General features: G+C 44.4%; 1 protein-coding gene across 1 annotated transcript in view; it reads right to left on the bottom strand.

The window, feature by feature from the left end:
• Positions 1-2,415: 2,415 nt before the first annotated feature.
• LOC141052094 (uncharacterized) overlaps positions 2,416-22,043 on the bottom strand; it is a 56,969-nt gene continuing 37,341 nt past the window's right edge. The window contains exons 2-4 of the mRNA XM_073549310.1: positions 4,532-4,602; positions 4,091-4,448; positions 2,416-2,800 (exon numbers count right to left, since the gene is read on the bottom strand). Coding sequence (XP_073405411.1) covers positions 2,512-2,800; positions 4,091-4,448; positions 4,532-4,602 — 718 coding nt within the window. The 3' untranslated portion in view covers positions 2,416-2,511. The remainder of the gene's footprint in view (positions 2,801-4,090; positions 4,449-4,531; positions 4,603-22,043) is intronic.

Genomic DNA, 22,043 nt, shown 5'->3' with positions numbered 1-22,043 from the left:
AACTACAGGGCTCAGCTTGACATGTCAATGCTGTGGATCAATAAACAGGGACCAGAGAAAACTCACCATGGACGGGAGAATACAGATATTTTATATTAAAGTGTTTGCACCAATCATTCAATGGATAGGTGATAACCTGCTGGGACCACCACCAAATCTAAAGGGGGTTTTACACATAGCGATATTGCTAATATCGCTAAAGCATCACCGATTTGGTGACGCAGCAGCGATATAGCTAGTGATATCGCTATGTGTGATTCTTACCTCCGACCGGCTCCCCCGCTATCCATCGCTGATCGCGCAGCTCCATTTCTCGTCGGGCGCTTCCTGCTGGGCTTCCTGCTGGCACCGACGAGCGACGCGTGGAGGCGGGCGGGAGGACGTCAGGATCAACGCGTCTGAAAGGTAAGTATCGTTCGCTAGATCGCTGCTATGTTGCTGTGAGATCTGCCTGTGTGGCAGCTCACTAGCGACCATTTAGCAATGCACCAGCGATCCTGACCGGGTCGTATCGTTGTCGGGATCGCTGGTGCATCGCTAAATGTAAAAGGGCCTTAAGAATGGGGCTCTGCAGAGTCCTTTTTAAATGGAATGGGGGTTAAACATGTGCAACCACCTCTCCATTTATTGTCTATAGGTCTGCCAAAGATAGCAGAGTGCCCCCTGGGGCCCAAAAAGGTCACTCTAGCCACATGATGTCCAATATTATTAAAGATCTGTGATAGTTTGGGGTGTTGTTTGAGATTTTGCACTGTGGCCCACGAGTTTCACGATATGCCACTGGTGGTGCGCATATTCACTCTGGCCCATGAGTTTCAAGCTATGCCACTGGTGCTGCGCATACCCATTGTGGCTCATGACTTTCAAGTTACACCAGTGGTGGTGCACATACTCGCTGTAGCACATGACTTTCGAGTTACACCAGTGGTGGTGCACATACTCGCTGTAGCACATGAGTTTCAAGTTACACCAGTGGTGGTGCACGTACTCGCTGTAGCACATGACTTTCAAGTTACACCAGTGGTGGTGCACATACTCGCTGTAGCACATGAGTTTCAAGTTACACCAGTGGTGGTGCACATACTCGCTGTAGCACATGAGATTCAAGTTACGCCACAGCTGGTGCACATACTCACTGTGTTCCATGAGTTTCAAGTTACGCCCCTGGTGGTGAGCATATTCACTGTGGCCCATGAGTTTCAAGTTACGCCCCTGGTGGTGAGCATATTCACTGTGGCCCATGAGTTTCAAGTTACGCCCCTGGTGGTGAGCATATTCACTGTGGCCCATGAGTTTCAAGTTACCCCACTGGAGGTGCACATACTCACTGTGGCCCATGAGTTTCAAATTACGCCACTGGTGCTGTGCATGCCCATTGTGGCCCATGAGTTTCAAGGTACACCACTGATGCTCCAAATACTCATTGCTGCCCATGAGATTCAAGTTACGCCACTGGTAATGCACATGCTCACTCTGGCCCATGAGTTTCAAGCTACACCAGAGGTGGTGCACATACTCGCTGTGGCCCATTAGTTTCAAGTTATGCCACTGGTAGTCCGCATATTCACTTTGGCCCATGAGTTTCAAGTTACACCATTGGTGCTGTGCATACTCATTGTTGCCCATGAGTTTCAAGTTACGCCAATGCAGATGCCTCCGCATACGTCGTTTTGACGATGCGGCGAACAAAACAAATTTCAACATGCTGCATTTGGCACAGGTCGCCGCACCGTCAAAACGACGCATGCGGAGGCATCTGCATACAGTGGCACGGCCTGCGTACCCAATGCTAAAGATAGGGTACGCAGGCCGCATGCAGAAGTATGTGGCCGTAGGCGGAGCTGACCGGAGGAGGCTCGGCAGGGGGCGGAGCTTCATGGAGGACGTCCGCAGCCCTCCACAGCTCCTCCGTCCGCAAATGTGAAACCAGCCTTATCTGCTCTAGATCTACCAGTTCTCTGAATGCGGAGCTCTGTTTAACCTCACCCAGACCACAGACTGGCAGCATTCTGTGTACACTGCATAGGCAGAAAACTGCCAATCAGAGGGTGGGCTTATACAAAGCTCATGTATATGGAGGATTACCTAGCATCAGGTTTACTAGTCCTCTAGTGATAATCACCTGCTGATAAAATAGTGATTTTCTCAAAATTACAGCAAGTAACATTAAGTTATACATCGCTACAATCAGGGTCTCTGTCTCTACATTATGCTACTCTCAGTATAGGTGACAAAACCCTGGTTACAGATTACTTTAAAAAAAGAAAAAAAAAAAAAAGAAGACCACCACTATGGGGAGCACACTTCAATTGTAGTATATAATCCCTATGCAGTGAGCTCCCTCTAGTGGCGGCTTCAGGCTGGCAGAATTCTATGACTGAGAAAAGAAGCAGGGGATTTGGAGCTTGGTATTAAAAAAAGGTAAACTCTGACCCTATAAAAACTGGGGGACCTAAGCAAGTGGAATACAATTAAAACATAGGTGCATATTTCTGTCTTAAAGCACCACTATTAATCCCTGCACCATCTCGAAACTCCGGAGTTATAAAAACAGGTATCAGCACCTGTAAAATCCCAACATGTTGCAATGAGGAAACGCTCACCATTTGTGTGGGTCTGTCTGAGAATATTGTATTCCCCTCTTGCTGTCCGGATACTATTGGGCGTCCGATGTTTCACCTTCCAGCTTTCTTTTGCTGTTTGAGTCTTTTGCGTTTCGAGGTGCTTCGTCAGTAACGCGGCCATCTTGTCCTTTTTGGCTAAGCCTTTCCTCTGCATAATTGACTGGAGCTCCTGTACACTGAACACATCAGTACAGACCATTAGTAATCCAATTATTAACGTGCTGCAAGTGCTATACCATTAATAATCAGGGAAATGAATAAGCAGCAATAAAAGATTGCCTACACAAATTCTATCCTGAGCATAGCCCTCTGCAGTAAGTGCATTTCAATACACTATGTTAATGTTATCTTGTGCCATTCTGTGCTGGTAAATATCATTCTATATCTGTAGATGAAAGATCTTTTTTATTTGATAAATTATATATTTCTGGTTGCATGCCCTCGTCACTAGGGGGAGCTCACTGCATATGCATGGAAACTAATGAAAGCATATGTATATGCATGCAGTGAGCTTCCCCTGGTGGTGGCTACATGGCAAGCAAGGCAAGTAGTGAATTACCGGGCCCCATAGTAGTGGCATACTGTTCTTCTATGGACCTACAGTCATGGCCGCAAGTATTGGCACTCTTGAAATTCTTCCAAAAGATGAAGTATTTCTCTCATAAAATTATTGCAATTCCACATATTTCGTTATATACATGTTTATTTCACTTGTATGTATTGGAACAACACACAAAAAACAGAGGAAAAAGGCAAATTGGCAAATTGGACATAATTTCACATGATGGACTATGCAAAGACTGGTCCAATCCTGCCACCTGCTGGTCAGCAGGAGTAATATCAATATCTCTGATCTGATGCCATGAATAATAGGATTTGTATAGACACCTCCCACCCCTGAAAGAGCCTTTCACTTTCTGCAACATCTTTTCTTAGAGCTCTGTAATATTTGGTTCCTCTGTTGTTCCTCTTGGAATAAATGAATATATTGTCAACTTGTCAGCGTGCCATGACCCCAATGTCAAGGTCACACCCCAAAATGTTAACAACTCGGCTATCAATTTATCCATACATTCCAGGAGCAATAACAGAGGAACAGCACAACACAAAAAAAATGCTGCTAAGTTTCTTGAGGAATACAAATATTTGAGAATACAAAAATGTCAGCAAAGTCAACAGGTCATTTTTAATTAATGTGTGGAGGGATCAGCAGTAGAAGAAATGGAGGCTGCATCCATTAATCCAATGGCCCTAGGTAACACCTCCTGTCAAATCTGGTTCCCACAGATTAGATAAGGACCTGTCTTGTATAAGTAGAAAGTTTAGGGAAACTTTTGTACATCATTCCAAAATGATGGCATCCGAAAACTGATATTATGCCCATTGTACAGTAATACGATATTGCATGAAATCGGCAGTAAAGCCGCCACATCTGTACTTGGCTTAAATGATAGCAAGACACTTACGTGAGTGGCTGCCAGTTTAGGGATGTGCTGCTCTTGGCTGAATGGTTCAGCACTTGGCCGTCTCTGGATTTCAGGGTGGTGGGCACAGGGCGGGCGTAGTACACGGTGTTTGTAATGGTTGGCAGAGAAGAGGCGAAGGGTATGGGATATAATGTTACAGAGCTGAGATCTCCTGAGATAGCCGCTGCCTCATCTGCACGGACAGGGGAAGAAAGCGATACCTCTGCGAGAGGTGTGGAGCTGGTCATGAGCGGTGGCGTTCTTCTTTCACAACGAGACCCTTCGAAGCCCACCTTACATGTACATTTCTGCGGTTTCCTGCAGACCCCTCTGTTTTTACATTTTGGAGTGCATATAGCTGTTGTAAAAAAAAGAAGAGGACAGGAAAAATTTCACACCTTAAACCCTGCTCACCAGTTTCTAGGTTTTCACAATGCCTACCTCTTGTACATGTCCCAGTATTAGGGGCCATGCTCCACCCTGGACAGCACTGATCTCCGCAGACATTGGAACTAAAAAGAGGGAGATACAAATAGCAATATCAGTAGCTAAAGTGGCTGCTGGAATCAGCACCGCACCACTTCAGTCTATAGGCTGGCGTTAGTCGAATTCACGTAAATGCAAAGCTAAACGCAATCTATGGATGAGAGCTAGGGTCCCGTTACACTACGCGACGCTCCAGCGATCCCGACAGCGATACAACCTGGTAAGGATCGCTGGTACGTCGCTACATGGTCGCTAGTAAGCTGCCAAACAGGCAGATCTACTCAACGATACGGCGATCTGTATAACGACCTCAGCGGTTGTTGGGACCTTGTCACACAGCAGCGATTCTGACGACACAGACCTCGATAGGTGTGCTTCAGCGTTGCCTTTTCCATGCTCCTCTGCTCCGATTGGTGGCCACTACTGCGCTATCACTACGCGGTTTGCTTCAGCCTCCCTGTCTGAGTCGCTAGTGCGCTATTTATTCGTGGATCCACAGTCACTGACACGGGGACACGCGATTATTATAACTGTACATGTTAAATGTTATGATTGCACATAATTGATAGCTGACCTATAAAATGAAACGCTACAAAGATCCTAATTTGAGACCACCAATCGGAGCTGAGGGGGCGTTGAAAAGACAAAGCAAAATCACGCCTGCGTCCCTGAGTTCTGAGTCGCCAACGAGGTCGCTCGTCGTTGTTATGGAGTCAAACACAGCGATGCATGCTGGCCAATGATCAAGAAATGGCTCAGGACATTCGAGCACGATCAGCGATATCCAGCGGGGGGGGGGGGGGCGGTTGCCGCTATGTGTCACACGTAGCGAGATCGCTGGTGAGGTCGCGGTTGCGTCACAAAACCTGTGACGTTTTAGCGATCTCGCTAACGATCTCACTATGTGTGAAGTACCCTTAAAGCTGTTTGTGTAAGAAAACGGCCATACATCGTTTTGCATGTTAATCTGGGAAAAAAAAATATTTACTTACCCAAACTACCATTCCTATGGAGGCTTCTCAAGGACTAGAATTAAACCTTAAAATTATTGGCCCCCATTTGTTTTTTGAACTGGGTCCAATATTGTGTAAAAATGATTCTAGAAAACCTCACCCAACCCTCATCACTCCATATAGGAACACCATATGTCTGCTGCAGCTAATCAGTGAGTCCTGCAGCTACTAACTGGCTGCATTGGTCATGCATCATCTCCACTGGAAGAGAAAGAAAAGAAACCTGTGAATCAACCTGGAATTCAAAGAATTAAGCTCACAGAGATTTCCCTAGACTGGATAGAGTTATAGCAAATAATTTGTTGTGACAACTTCATAGAACTTACCAGGTTTGGAGGGGAGGTATGTTTCACTGAGGCTCTTAGCTTCAGTGATTTGAAACCCAGAAGTTTTTGCTCCAGCACACTAAGTGTTGAGAGGGTTTAAGCAGCCATTTTAAGGGCTGGGTTTTTGAGAACAGCCAAAGAGCGGGTGGGAGGTTGATCTCCATATCGACAAACCATGATGTGGTCTGGGATTTAAATAGTCGGCCTGCTGAGGCATTCAGTGTTCAGTGTGTCTGGAGAGGCTAAAGGCCCCGTCACACATAGTGAGATCGATAGCGAGATTGCTTAAACGCCACAGGCTTTGTGACGCAACAGCGATCTCGCCAGCGTTCATGCTACGTGTGACACATAGCGGCGACCGGCCCCCCGCTGCAATATCGCTGATTGTGCTGGAATATCTTAGGCCATTTTTTGATCGTTGGCGTCCCGCTGGCCAGCATGCATCGCTATGTTTGATGCCATAACAACGACAAGCGACCTCGTTGAAGCACGCCTATCGAGGTCTGAGTCGTCAGAATAGCTGCTGTGTGACAAGGTCCCAACGAACGCCGAGGGATCGCCGTATCGTTGCTGCGTCGTTGAGTAGATCTGCCTGTTTGACAGCTCACTAGCGACCATGTAGCGACGTACCAGCGATCCATACCAGGTCGTAACGTTGTCGGGATCGCTGGAGCGTCACTATGTGTAATGGTATCCTAACTCCAGAGAAGTGTTCGTGCTAACCTGAACCGTATGTTTTGCTAACCCTGAGCAGGCGGACCACTGCACCACAAGGACTGTGCTCTGTGTTACCACTTTTTTTGTTTTCCTGTTTTTGCCCAAAGGGCCGTGTTTATTTTTACTTCACCATGGTTTATATCGCATGTATAGTAAACCCATGAAAATCTTAAAGAGACAGTGTTCCTGTGTCTACCTCTGTGTACAGATGAGTGAGCCAATCTACCACACTGCATACATGGTTTTATCAAAAGGGAAGCTAATGTGTATGGTTATGCACACTAAATACAGACTGTACTCATAACTAATGTCACTATGTAGAACACATAAATAAATAACTCTGCCAAACTGCTTTCGCAACTACTATCACTATATATAGCACACATAAATAATGCTGTCAAACTGTACTCATAACTACTGTAACTATATTAAATTCATAGATTATGCTGCTAAACTGTACTGATAACTACTGTCACTATATACAATACATAAATAATGCTAATGTAGCACCCCAGGAGTCCGGTTGCCACAGTGGCTTGCTTCCCCCACAGGGGGTGATGTCATGCCTGGAAGCAAGGAGGGTTTCCCTAGCCAGATAACACCAGCATACAACACCTTTCCTGACTCCAGACCAGAAGGGGGAGCTTAAAACCTGCTTTCAGGAAAGCTTCCTTATTAGTTCTGGCCTGGAGGTGGGGATAGTAGTGAATATATATTCCTTTAAAAAGACTTACTATTATTAGATATTAAACAACCCTAGGGCATTCTTATTTTATTCATCTCTGCACTATCGTGAAATTGTTTTCCCACCTATATTGATAGGGATTGATAGGGGAGTGAGGGATAGTCCTCGTTGAGTGGGGGTGCCAAAAAATCATTGTTTAGGGTGCCAACCTCGACAGACAGGCAGAGACAGACAGGCCTATTGTAGGGTGGTGTAGCATCTTAATATAGGTCTTTTTTTTTCTTCAAATTTTGGTATTTACCATTTTTTCACTGGGAAGGTGTTTTTTAATATCTAATAATAAAAAGTCTTTTCAAGGGAATATATGTTCACTACTTTATGTTGATTCCTTTTTGATGAAATTTTTTTACAAATACTGGAGGTGGGGTTATTCAGTCTGTGAGAGTCTATGGAGGGGACAGGAAGAGAGAGGAGCTCGTCCCCAGACAAGAGCAGAGTAAAGAGAGAGGAGAGGAGAGAAGTTTAGGAAAAACCTGGGGAGTGGAGCTGTGGTCAAGCACACCCCAGGCAGAGCGCTTGACATCGGACGCCGGAGTCCGTGGCTGCAGGAGTACAACAGTCACAACAGCTAAATCCAGAGGGCAGGAGACTGTAGGCCTCCTGGCCCCATCATACACCTGAAGGCACAGCAGCATCCCAGAGCCTGGAGCCACCACGAAGGAGGGACACCTGTAATAGGCTCAAGCTGCCTGCCATAGGGGCAAGTACTAAGGACAATAAGAACAGAGGACTGAGCATAGCTTTAGGCAGCATGGACCTCAGAGACCAGCGCATTAAGGAGGTCTCCAACCCCATCTGGCTCAGGGGATCGTGAATTGCTTCCAGGCTGTCCGGATCTCCATTACCATCTGTAATCAGTGCCCAGGCTGGACTGCACCACAAACCGTGAGAAAAAGTGTAAAGACTGCACCGTGCTGAGTCCTCAGTTATTTTCGGCACCCTCCACTCTGCATTACAACTGTCACCACTATCTTTCACATCATAAGTGCCCTGGAACTTAAGGCCACGTTACACGCCTCAATGTCCCAGCGATCCCACCAACGATCCGACGTGGATGGGATCGCTGGTAAGCTGTCACATAGACAGACTCACCAGTAATCAGGACCAGCGAGCAAGCTGGTATCCAAGGTAAACAGCGGGTATCTAAGAGCCGCGCGGCTCTTAGATACCCGCTGTTTACATTGGAAACCAGCTCCCAGCGTCGCTGATTGTTGGTCTCTCGCTGTCACACGCAGCAATGCGCGCTGGCCAGCGGGAGACCAACGATTAACGGAGAGGGAGGGGGACCCCATGTGTATCCTGTCGATTGATGCTGAGAAAGCCTTCGACAGGGTACACTGGGATTTCATGTTTCAAGCTCTACAAGGAATTGGCTTGAAAGGAGTAATGCTCCAGAGGATCTCAGCTTTGTATACATGTCCTAGCGCACGAGTTAAGGTGAGTGGTGCTCTCTCAGACACATTCCCCATTAGGAATGGTACGAGGCAGGGATGTCCAGTCTCCCCCCTTCTATATATATTAACAATGGAGTACCTTGCCACCTCAATATGAAATAACCCCTCAATCAAAGGAGTTAAATTGAGGTCAGAAGAACCCAAATTGGTACTTTTCGCGGATGATATTCTCTTGTATGTCACCTCCCCCACAATAAGCTTACCAAACATTATTTCAGAGATACATGAATTTGGCCTATTAAGTAATTTTAAAATTAACTCACATAAATCTGAGATTCTGAATATATCATTACAACCCTCCGTGGTGGAAAAGTTGTGCACCTCCTTCCCCTTTAAATGGCATTCTGACTCCATCACCTATTTGAGAATCAAAATAACACCTAGAGTGTCCAGGCTGTATGACACCAATTTCAAGCCTGCCTTACATAAAGCAGAATCGGACCTAGAAAAATGGCACAAACTCCCGTTATCATGGTTTGGTAGAGCCAATGTAATTAAAATGGACTTATTGCCACGCCTTCTTTATTATTTACAAACGATCCCCATATATTTACCTGCCTCCTTTTTTTCCCGCCTTAAAAAAGCGATTTCCCGGTTTGTGTGGTCCCTTATACGGGCTCGAATATCATACCATCTATTAAGTTGTCCTAAAAGAATGGGTGGAGTTGGCCTACCGGACTTTCTAACTTATAGCCGTGCATCATTGGAAACTTGTATTCTAGATTTATATCATAGCAGGGATAGTAAGAAATGGGTCAATTTGGAAAGTGATCTTAATGGTAGTGATCCTCAAATTATACTTTGGTCCACGGGGGGTGGGGGGAAGGGGGGAGCCACCTTGCCGTTACTGACCAGGAACATGATCTTATTTACTAAACAGAGGCACAGGGCTCTTCAGACCTCAACATCTCCTGGGCCACTGACTCCTATTTATGATAACCCTAATTTCCCTGCTGGTTTTAAAAGGAAATTTTATCTAGATAAGTGTAGGCGTTCACGTCCTATTGTTTATGATTTCGTGGATCGATCTGATATGAGGTCATTAGATGAGATATTTCAGGGCGGAGTACCACCCACAGGTGCCTGGTTCTTTTATGAACAACTAAGAAGTTTTATAACTGCTAGATCCAAACAAAATGATATCAGGAGACCTTTAACTCCCTTCGAGGAGCTCTGTGTCACGGGGGACCCTCCGGCCCACACGGTTTCCTTGCTGTACAATCTTTTTCAAAAAATCAGACTCCGACACATGACTTCACATTATTTTTATCAAAGTGGGAGCATGACTTGGGGAGATCCCTATCTCAAGAGGAGAGGGGCAGGGTGCTTCTATTTACATTTAGAACGTCGTTACACTCTGTATCACAGGGTCGGAGCTATAAGATTTTAACAAGGTGGTACCGGTGTCCCTCTATGGTGCAATCTATGTTTCCGGTGATTCCGGACACATGTTGGAGATGCTTACAGGATAAAGGAACATATGTTCACATATGGTGGGACTGCCCGCCTATAAAGAAGTTGTGGTTGACGATTTTTGATCTCTACAACAGGCTATCAATATGTCAAATTCAACCTACAGTGGAACTTGCACTTTTATCTTTATGTGATATGTCAATTTCCAGGTTTAAGAAGAATCTCCTCAGGCACTTTCTCAAGGCTACTCGGAATCTGATCCCCCGGTTTTGGAAGCAAGAGAAATACCCTTCTCGCTCTGAATTTGTTGCAGAACTCAATGATATTTATAGAATGGAGTATTTGCTGATTCAAACCACAGGGAACCCTGACAGACTATACAACACTTGGTCCTCCTGGCTAGCATTCAGGGAAACCCCGGAATTAGATATCTGGCTATCGGGACCTTGATTCATATATAGAATAGCATCAGAAATATTCTGTACACTTTAGATCTTGTTCACTTGGTTTGACCTGTTTGTCTTTGGCTTAAAATGGTCTTCACCAACTTATCATCTCCTCCGTATCTCCTCCTCTGACTTCTTTTTAATTTTTTTTTCCTGTTATTTTAATGTTGTTCATCAAACCTCTATTTTAATTTTCATGAGAATACACAACACAGAGGTTGTTTTGTGTATGACAATTTTCTGGACTGAATGGTATTAATAGTTGTTATTCCAATTAGAAGATAATATTGGTGTTAAGTACGCAACAATGGAATTAATATGCAATTTGTTTTTCATTCAAGAACCAGACATGATATTGTTGAAAGCAATGTTTTATTTTAATATTGTTAATTCAATAAACATGATTTACAAATAAAAATGGCCCAGGACGTTCGAGCGCGATCAGTGATACCCGGCAGGGGGGCCGGTCGCTGATACATGTCACACACAGCGATATCACTTGCGAGATCGCAGTGACATCACAAAATCAGCGATCTCGCTGTGTGTGACAGGGCCTTTAGCTCTACCTGTGGAGAGCTGTACCAACTCTGCTGCATCACCATCAGCCCCAGTGGTCTCTTTAAGCAGCGTCGGCTATCCCTTGCCGAATACCACAGGTGGCGTCACGAACTATATCTTATAAACTTTATTCCCCTTTTATCATCATTTTAATTGGACGCCCAGGGCCACGGACCGGGTGACTGCTGCCATGACACATCCAAACAAGAACCGGCCCGGTATCGAGGATCCCCACGGCCCTGGCGGGCGCTCCACTGCCAAACTGTATGCATAACTACTGTCACTTTATAGAATACATAAATAATACTACTAAACTGTACTCATAACTACTGTCACTATATGCAATACATAAATAATGCTCCAAAACTGTACTCCTAACTACTGTCACTATATACAACACATAATGCTGCCAAACTGTACTCATAACTACTGTTACTATATAAAATGCATAAATAATGCTGCTAAACTGTACACATAGCTACTGTCACTATATGTGTACAATACATAAATAATGCTGCTAAACTGTACTTCTAACTACTGTCACTATATACAGTACATAAATAATGCTGCCAAACTGTACTCATAACTACTGTCACTATATACAATACCTAAATAATGCTTCCAAACTATACTCAAACTACTGTCACTATATACAATGCATAAATAATGCTATTAAATTGCACTCATAAGTACTGTCATTACATGCACTGCATAAATAATGGGGGTACAATGTACACATAAATACTGTCACTATATACAATACATAAATAATGCTGCTAAACTGTACACATAACTACTGTCACTATATACGTACAATACATACTGTAAATAATGGTGCTACACTGTACACATAACTATTGTCACTATATACAATACATAAATAATGCTGCCAAACTGTACACATAGCTACTGTTGTGGTCATGGCAGGTACGCGGGATCCAGTGACGAGATGCAAGACGGACTAAACTTTAGGTAGTAACTTTTATAAATAGATGCCGGTAGGGCTATCCTAAGCAACCAAACAAAATAACTGCAATTGTCCTTGCAGGGACTAGATACAAGAAAACACTGATTATGAGAACACGACTACTCTGGCAAAGGCCAGTCACTATAGGGCCTTAGTTATTATGTGTAACTTAGCCATCCTGACGTCCCTCGGCGTATCGTTCGGTTGTGCTTTGGCGCCGCAGCCTCTGGGCCCAGCCGCTGAGGATCTGGCGTAGTCTTCAGGCGTTCCAACACCCAGACAAAGCAGGGGCACAACAGGCCCTAGAAGAGTTCTTTGGCGGAATGTCCCCCCAGCGGAGGCAGCGGGATACCGCCTGGGACTGGGAGAGTGGAGGCCACAGCCCCTGGACAGGGGAGGGCAGCGGCGGTACTGAGTGGCGGTTGGTAGGCCACCGGCTGCACTAGGGGACCCGCGGAGGGTGACGGCCCGGCCCCTACCACGGACTGGAGCGGGGCGGTGGCGGCTGCGGGCGGCAGTGGACAAGCCGCAGCCGCAGACGGGAATTGAGCAGCAACGGCCGCGGGTGGCTGCGGGCAGGCCGCAGCTGCGGGCTGGAGCGAGGTGGCAACGGCCGTGGGTGGCGGAGAAGCGGCGGTCTTCTGTCAGTCGGGTTGTCGCCGTCTCCCTGCGGTCCACGGAAAGTCTACCTTCTGTCGCTGTCCTCCTCTCTGGTTACTGCTGTAGGCTCTGGCTCCCTGGCGTCCCCACGGTCTCCTGCTCCTTCTCTCCCGTTCTGCTGACTCACTCTGACTGGCGTTCCCGGCCCTTTTATATAGGCTCCTCCTCCAACAGTCCTGGAAGTCTCAGCGGTTCGTCCCCTAACTCTGCTCCCCGGAAACAGACCCCCTAGGAACCTTGGTTCCTTGGTTCCGGCCCGGACACTCGGCAGGGGCCCCTGTTATGATTGAGTCACCGAGGAGGAAAAAACAAAACACAAGCTCAGCCCAGAAAATCAGAGAGGTTGGAAACTAGCGGATTGCAGACCCCTAATCCTATCACACAACTAGTAGTAGCCGTGGAGTGTTCCTACGGTGATCCTAGACACCTCGTCACAGCCGGAGATCTAAATAAGCCTAAAGAGAGAAAAGCGAAAAACTGCCCCAGAGCAGACCCCAAAGCAATAGGCAGCCCCCAACATATAATGACGGTGAAATAAGATGAAAACACTAACACAGATAGAAAGATAGGTTGAGCAAACGATGGGGCCCAAGCTAACTAAAAAGGACAGGACAGAAAAGCTGCTGTCTGCAACCCGAGAAAACCCTGCTAAAAATATTACCAACACAACTGATAAGCAAAAAGGACCCTGAAGTCACTAGACTTCAAACCCTATATCAGCACTCAGAATATTCTGAAAGCAGAGCAAAAGAGAACACTGATCAAGGAATAAGAATCCAGCACACCCTCGGCCGGGGATGGCTGAACTCAAAAAACAAGGTAAACAAAACCAAATCTAATAAGTTCAATAGCAGAGCAAAAACTTATCTTTGGGAAGCAGGAATCAGACTGGTCTCCAAGAATCCAGCAGAGAAATCACCAGCCACTCAGAAGGGAGTCGGCTGCCTTATATCCAGTCTGAAGTTCCCGTTACCCAGTCACAATCCACCTGATCAGGTGTTTGGTTTCTTTCATCCAAATCAGCCTCACTACCTTCCTTCACCAGAAGAGGGAGATCCTCGGACACAAAAGGTGAATGAACAGATGAGCTCACAACAGGCCCCTCTTCTTACACTTTCACTATATATAATACATAAATAATGCTGCTAAACTGTACTCCTAACTACTGTCACTTTATAGAACACATAAATAATGCTGCTAAACTGTACTCATAACTATTGTCACTACATGCAATGCATAAATAATTGCGGTACACTGTACACATAGCTACTTTCACTATATACAATATATAAATAATGCTGCTAAACTGTACATATAACTACTGTCACTATATACGTACAATACATACTGTAAGTAATGGTGCTTCACTGTACACATAACTACTGTCACTATATACAATACATAAAAAATGCTGCCAAACTGTACACATAGCTACTGTCACTATATATAATGCATAAATAATGCTGCTAAACTGTACACATAACTACTGTCACTATATAGAACACATAAATAATGCTCCTTGTTATGTCCCATGAATGAGACATTTTAAAGACTGTCCTGTGCATTTTACATGCTGTATTGCAGTCTCTCATATTGTTTATTGTTGCTATGTGTTCCTGTGTTTTGCATAGCTGAAATCCTCCCTTTCCATGAAGTTTATCTCCCTGTCTCCCTCTTCTGGGTGTGATGTCACTTCATTCTTCTTCCCCCTGTGTCTCAGTCTCCATATTGGCTTCATTAGAGGCAAATGTGCTTTCAGCCTGTCTGAAGAAAGTCTTTTTTTACCTGCTGCTGTTTGTATGCATTCAACAAGAATTCTTAAAGAAATCAAAGTCTCTTCTGGATTCTTCATAACATGTGTGCCGGCAGCTGAGTTGAGCTATCTGCGACCGTCGCCAATTGTAAGTAAGGTGAAGAGATCCAGCATCTCACAGAGCCATATTTGCAGCCACAGGCCCCGGGGACAGAATACTCCTATATTATATAACACGTCCATTTAAAAAAATCGCTGTAACCACAAGTGGCCAGAATGTGGTGTTTGCTTATAGCTGGTAACCTTGGAGACATATAGTTCAGCATATGAGCTGTGTACATTAATGGTGGAAGATTTTTTTACTAGTTCAGACTACATACAGGATTAGTTAATTTTTACTTAAAATATGATGATACAACGCAAAAACATCAGTTGCCAATTACTGTGAAAGCCTCTTACCTAGTTGACACATCAGCATGTATGTTAGTCGATCAGTGTAAATAGAAAATATTTATAAAAGGTTATTTGCATCTTAGAAATATTTACCATATCCAGCCCTGTCTCTAGAACAGGGGTTTCCCACCAGTTTCGCACCTGCTGTTAGTGGAGGGGTGACCTCACATGTGCGTCTCCTTCTATTCCTTCTAATGAATTTACGGAGGCAGCCCAGTGCTATTCCACCTCTGTATGTTAGTCGTACTGCAATAATACATACATGTGTGCGGTGTATGTCCTGCTCATTGTAGTGTTGCTCAGATCTGTATCCCCGAAGCCCATTTATGTGTAATTATTGTTTGTTTTTGCAGCAGTTTGTTTTACAATATTTATATCCTTGCGGACAGAGTGTGTTTGCAGATGTGCGCTATTCAGAGCATGTGTGTCTTTTCTTCGTCACTTTGTTTATTTGCCTATATTTTGTATGTTAGTATCGGCTGACCTGTACATGTCTCAAGAGTCAAGACATCCAGTAAATGACTGATGCACATTTGACATCATTCTTGCTTTAGGAATCACACTGGAAATCATTTCCCTATGTAACATACAGAAACATTCTCATATATCTGTGAATCCTGTCATTTATATTGTAAATCCTCCATTGCATTTAAAGTGGATTCAATGTACTGCAGAATAGGATAGTGCCATAAAAGTGCTAATCAATATCCTTATAACCATTGATAGTTATATAATGCTAACTTCTTTGCATTATATACAGGATTCCTAGCATACTTAGAAAAATTTGTGTAGTTTTGAGCTACATGAGTACTTTAGATTGGGTCAACTAAATAAGTCTTTACTGAAGAACATGGCTGACTCCGAAGGATCTGCCATTTGGTCACAAATATTTAGTTAAATACCCTGTAAAGGTCCCTGAGCTTTCCTGATTCTGCCACTTTTTTCTGCTTTGCACTGTGCAGCTGCATTGAAGAGATATTCACATTTGCTTGTTTTGAGCACAGTATGTGAAATCTCTGCTAGCAGATCAACTGGGCGTTTCTTCTGAGTTTTCACTGGGGGCGAGTGCTTTCACCCCTCCATCCACATCCTAGAAGCAACCAGTCACAGCGCAACAGCTGATCTATCAGTCTCAGATGCTGCTGAGCTGTGATTGGCAGCTTCTGCCCCTCTATTCGTCTACTCTCCTTTTACAATCACAATCTACCTCTAACATTAACTCTCTGTCTGTTAGATCGTGGACTCTACTCCATCAATCTAAGCCCAGTTGACTCAATATATATAATATACCCTCTTCCAATGCTCCTTGCCTTAGCAAGAAGGTACTTGATCTCCTGTATGTGCAAAAGTATATTTCAATATTGTCTTCCAATTGTCAACCTATCTGTGCCCTGGCCTTGATTTTTGACTACCGCCAGCCATGACTTAGTGCTTGTGGATGTCACTCTGTCTGCCCTGACCCAAAATTGTATGATTTCTTTACATGGAACTCTACGTCTTGGTATCCTTCATGTCACCTGTGTCTGAGGTAGTGTCCTGCAGCCAAGTCCAAGTTGCTGTACAAGGCTTAAAGGATAGAAACGATGGAGTAGCAGGTTCCCCACTCTTCAGTTTAGCCCAAGCCAAGTCCTTTGTAACTCATGGAGTCCTCTACTTCCAGGAAGTCAGTCCTCGCGTTACTGTCATTGATGGGCACTTGAACCACCTTTCTTTTATCACTGGGACAGTAGAATATGACTGTGCTAGCTTATTCTGATCAGGTAGTTTTCAAAGCTATCACCTATTCACCATGAGGCTGTATATAAGGCTCTCATTTGATTTAATGTTGACGATGGATGAATGACTTGTAGACCATTCAAACTACAAAAATCTGTCATGGCTCAAGTGTGAAATGTGTTCCCAGGGCAAATTTTTGCAAATCATCCACCCCTGCTGTAAATGTAAAGATAATTACAAGTATGAATTGTATTTCTACTTCAAGTATATAAAATTCCTGGGCTACACCAGCACCATCGCCTGATACACCATGGCAAATGTTGGGAAAGTTGGGGAATCCATAGCAATTTGTATAAACATCATAAACCCTTAGTAAAGAGGGGGTCCACTGTGATTGTGTTTTTGAAGAGGACCTGTCACTCGCTCAAAAAAATTGAGTTACACCTTGTAAAAATCTTTGTATCAGTGGATCAATGAATGACTTGTAAACCACTCAAACTACAAAAATCTGTGATGGCTCAAGTCATGTTTTGCTTAGGTGGAACATATCCGGTAGTAAGCTTGTAGCACAATTCTTAGACACTTAGAATAAGAGAACAGAAAAGATGTCTGAAGACCAAAGGTCCCAGTCCGTGCATTAGGCACTTTTTCTTTATCTACTGTGATTGTGTTTTGCTCTTAAGTAATAGAATGAGAGATTTGTGGGCAGTTGTGCATGGGTGCTAGAATGTGTCCTCAGCCTACACCTCCTCACTAAGACACATGACGACTATGGAGGCCACATTGTCTGGGCAGAGAGCTATGCTATAAAGAGGTTGCGCAAGTACCACCAGTTCTCATCCAGCAAAATACTTCCTGTATCTTATCATATGTCTGTGTAGACCATCCATCATGGCACACTTCCCTTCACAAATATCTTCCTCTCATCTCAACCCACTATAGGGTTATTGTCCCTTCTGCTCTTTTAATCGGTTAAGATCTCCAGAATGTTATAAACTAGAGAAACTTTAGCAACAGATAACCAAACACAACTCATGACAGAGGCGCGAACACCATTATCACATGCACATTGGTACAATTTTTTATTTTGCATATTCATCATCTGTCCAGCAAGTCTAAACTACTACGAGTATTTTTACTTTTGTATCATGTCAATCAGACAGGTTTTATATGTAAAATGAATAAGGGTCTGGCCTCCAAGTCTTCTATTATTGCAATAAATTGGAGCCTTAAGGCCCCGTTACACTAAACGATGCACCAGCGATCCCGACAACGATACGACCTTGTCAGGATCGCTGGTGTGTCGCTACATGATCGCTGGTGAGCTGCCAAACAGGCAGCTTCACCAGCGATAAGCACCAGCGAGGACGCTGGTATCTAAGGTAAATATTGGGTTACTAAGTGACGCGCGTCACTTAGTAACCCGATATTTACCTTAGATACCAGCTCCCAGCGCCTGCTTAGAGCGCTGGGAGCGTCGCCGATCGTTGGCTCCCGCTGCCACACGCAGCGAAGTGCGCTGGCCAGCGGGAGATCAACGATCAAAAAACGGCCATGCACGATAGTGCACGATCAGCGATACCCGGCAGGGGGGCCGGTCGCTCATCCCCGTCACACACAGCGATCTCGCTGGTGAGATCGTTGTGGCGTCACAAAATCAGCGATCTCGCTAGCGAGATTGCTGTGTGTGATGGGGCCTTTAAGCACCCATTCTCGAAGGCTTGAGGACGATCAGGCACTGGCAGACCTCAAAGAGATGAAAGAGGTATTTGAAAATAGAGAAAGACCACCATTTATCTAGTTCTAACAGATCGATGATAAGATGATTGCACTGCCCAAACTAAAGATTGCAAAGATGCAAAACGAGTGCTGCTGATGGTCTACTGGTGATATCCAAAATGCTTGCCATCTAGCAACCCATGTGAACAATGTGAAGTCCCATGTCCTGATCAGACAGTTTGATCTGATGCTTGGGTGCACATTACTCATTTCTGAGAAAGATAACTTCCCAGCTTATACCTGGAGATCTTCTAGTACATTATAATATAGAGAAACTCCTTCCTTTTCCATAAACATAGAGGCAGCAGTGCATAACACACCTGGGCAAAAAATGGGGACCCAGCAATGGAGACTAAAACAAATACAAAGATGAAAATAGAGAAGAACTATATGGAGGGCAGTAAGGCTTACTCCTGTTACAAGGGTCCCTAATGTGGCTCTCCTCCGTATTAAAAGAGGTTTACCCTTAGAGGTACCATTTATAAAATGTGGTTTCCAGAATGGCTCGTCAGACAGGCTCATAACTGAGGGTCTTGGCCAAAAAACACCGCTTTATAATGTCCTAATGCTATACATGATTAGTCATCATGAAATAATTCATCAAGACAACTACTAATTTACTAAAGCAGGATGGCACCGTTGAAGCTCTAAAAACTATAGGGAGAAAAATACTTTATCTGAAAAACTAATTAAAGCTGCCAAAAAGGAAACAGAGAAGCACATTGCTAAGGAGAGTAAAACTAATCCCAAACTGTTTTTCAACTATATCAATAGTAAAAGCATCATTAGTGAAGGTGTAGGCCCCTCAAAAAATTGTGAGGAAAGAATGGTTGTAGATGACGAGGAAAAAGCTAATTTATTAAAAACCTTCTTCTCCACGGTATTCACAGTGGAAAATAAAATGCTAGGTGAAATGCTGAGAGACAAAGAAAACCCTATATTAAGGGTCACCAATCTAACCCAAGAAGAGGTGCGACCGGCTAAATAAGATTAAAATAGATAAATCTCCGGGTCCGGATGGCATACACCCACAAGTACTAAGAAAACTAAGTAATGTAATAGACAAGCCATTATTTCTTATATTTAGGGACTCTATAGCGACGGGGTCTGTTCCACAGGACTGGCGCATAGCAAATGTGGTACCAATATTCAAAAAGGGCTCTAAAAGTGAACCTGGAAATTATAGGCCAGTAAGTCCGACCTCTATTGTTGGTAAAATATTTGAAGGGTTTCTGAGGGATGTTATTCTGGATTATGTTAATGTGAATAAGGCTGTGTGCCCACGATGCGATTTTTAAGCGTTTTTGCCGCGATTTTCGGCGCGAAAACGTTTAAAAATCTTCTACAAAACGCACCCCATGCATTCCTATGGCATTCTGCACATGCTGTGCTAATGCTGCGCTTTTTTCCGCGGCGGAATCGCATCGCGGAAAAAATCGCAGCATGCTCATTCTTTTGTGCGGAATCACAAAGAATTTCCGCAATTCCGCACCCATAGGAATGCATAAGAATCGCTTACTTCCCGCATGTGGCTATGCCCACCATGCACGAAGTTAAGCGTCTCATGTGCGGTGGGTACCCACGGTGTGGAGGAGAGGAGACTGTCCTCCAGGCCCTGGGTACCATACCCCTGTAAAAAAAAGAATAAAAAATCGGGGTATATTTGCAGATGATACAAAACTATGTAAAGCAGTCAATACAAGAGAAGATAGTATTCTGCTACAGATGGATCTGGATAAGTTGGAAATTTGGGTTTAAAGGGAATCTGTCACCCCTTTTTTGAGATATCATATAATGAGATAATTCAGTTGTGTGTCACATAAGGATTCTCTTTTGCTTCCCCCTGACCCCGCACCTTTCATGCATAAATACCTTTTTTATATCGGTTCAGATGTATGTAAACTGCCACGGTCCGGTCCGATGGGCGGGGCTGATTCAACTGCTCCCCCCCTCCCTGTCTTGCTCTACAGAAGAAGAAATGCGTAGAGCAAGACAGGGAGGGGGGGGAGCAGGTGAATAAGCCCCGCCCAGTGGACCGGACAGCAGCAGTTTACATACATCTGAACCGATATAAAAAAGGTATTTATGCATGAAAGGTGTGGGGTCAGGGGGAAGCAAAAGTACTAAGAGAATCCTTATGTGACACATAATTGAATGATATCATTATATGATATCTCAAAAAAGGGGTGACAGATTCCCTTTAAAGGTGGCAGATGCGGTTTAACAATGATAAATGTAAGGTTATACACATGGGAAGAAGGAATTAATGTCACTATTACACACTGAAAGGGAAACCACGGGGTAAATCTGACATGGAGAAGGACTTGGGGATCCTAGTTAATGATAAACTTACCTGGAGCAGCCAGTGCCAGGCAGTGACTGCCAAGGCAAACAGGATCATGGGGTGCATTAAAAGAGGTCTGGATACACATGAGAGCATTATACTGCCTCTGTACAAATCCCTGGTTAGACCACACATGGAGTACTGTGTACAGTTTTGGGCACCGGTGCTCAGGAAGGATATAATGGAACTAAAGCGAGTACAAAGGAGGGCAACAAAATTAATGAAGGGGATGGGGGAACTACAATACCCAGAGAGATTAGCAAAATTAGGATTATTTAGTCTAGAAAAAAGATGACTGAGGGGCCATCTAATAACCATGTATAAGTATATAAGGGGACAATACAAATATCTCTCCGAGGATCTGTTTATACCAATGAAGGTGACAGTCACAAGGGGGCATTCTCTGCGTCTGGAGGAGAGAAGGTTTTTCCACCAACATAGAAGAGGATTTTTTACTGGAATTCCTTGCCTGAGGAGGTGGTAATGGTGAACTCAGTTGAGGGGTTCAAGAGAGGCCTGGATGTCTTCCTGGAGCGTAACAATATTGTATCTTACAGTTATTAGGTTCTTTAGAAGGACGTAGATCTGGGGAATGTAGGCTGAACTGGATGGACAAATGTCTTTTTTTTGGCCATGCTTACTATGTTACTATCTAGAGGCTTACTTGAGTTGTAGATAAACAGTAATAATAACAGCAGCCACTTAAAGAAGCATTCACCCTAGCAAAATTGTTATCCTCTTAAGTCATCATATTATATAACAGTGGTGTACTTACAATTGCTCATTTTGCCTCTCTACTGTCACTACACAGCTGCCAGGTGACCCGGGGCCAGGGGCTCCTTTCCTTGTTCTAACACTAGGGAGCACTCTAGCTTGCCCTATTCCCCAGGATACTTCAGATGGCGAAGATGCCGGGGCCTCCGCCCTTGCCTTATGTCCTAAGTTAGCCCCCCGTCTGTGCCCTTCTCCCATGAAGGGAAGCGAGGGTGCTACTGTGCACAGCAGTACACTAACCCGACAAACAGGGCAACGCAGATAAGGGTTAACAGAAAACTCGACACACAAAATATTCACTCACATATAACAGAGGAATCCACCGGGGTGTGCAGGAAGGGGAAAAAAA

Source organism: Dendrobates tinctorius, unplaced genomic scaffold, assembly GCF_039654945.1.
Source record: "Dendrobates tinctorius isolate UK_male_01 unplaced genomic scaffold, ASM3965494v1 ptg000158l, whole genome shotgun sequence".
In the NCBI taxonomy this organism is placed as follows: domain Eukaryota; kingdom Metazoa; phylum Chordata; class Amphibia; order Anura; family Dendrobatidae; genus Dendrobates; species Dendrobates tinctorius.
This window is presented reverse-complemented; position numbering and strand designations above follow the sequence as displayed.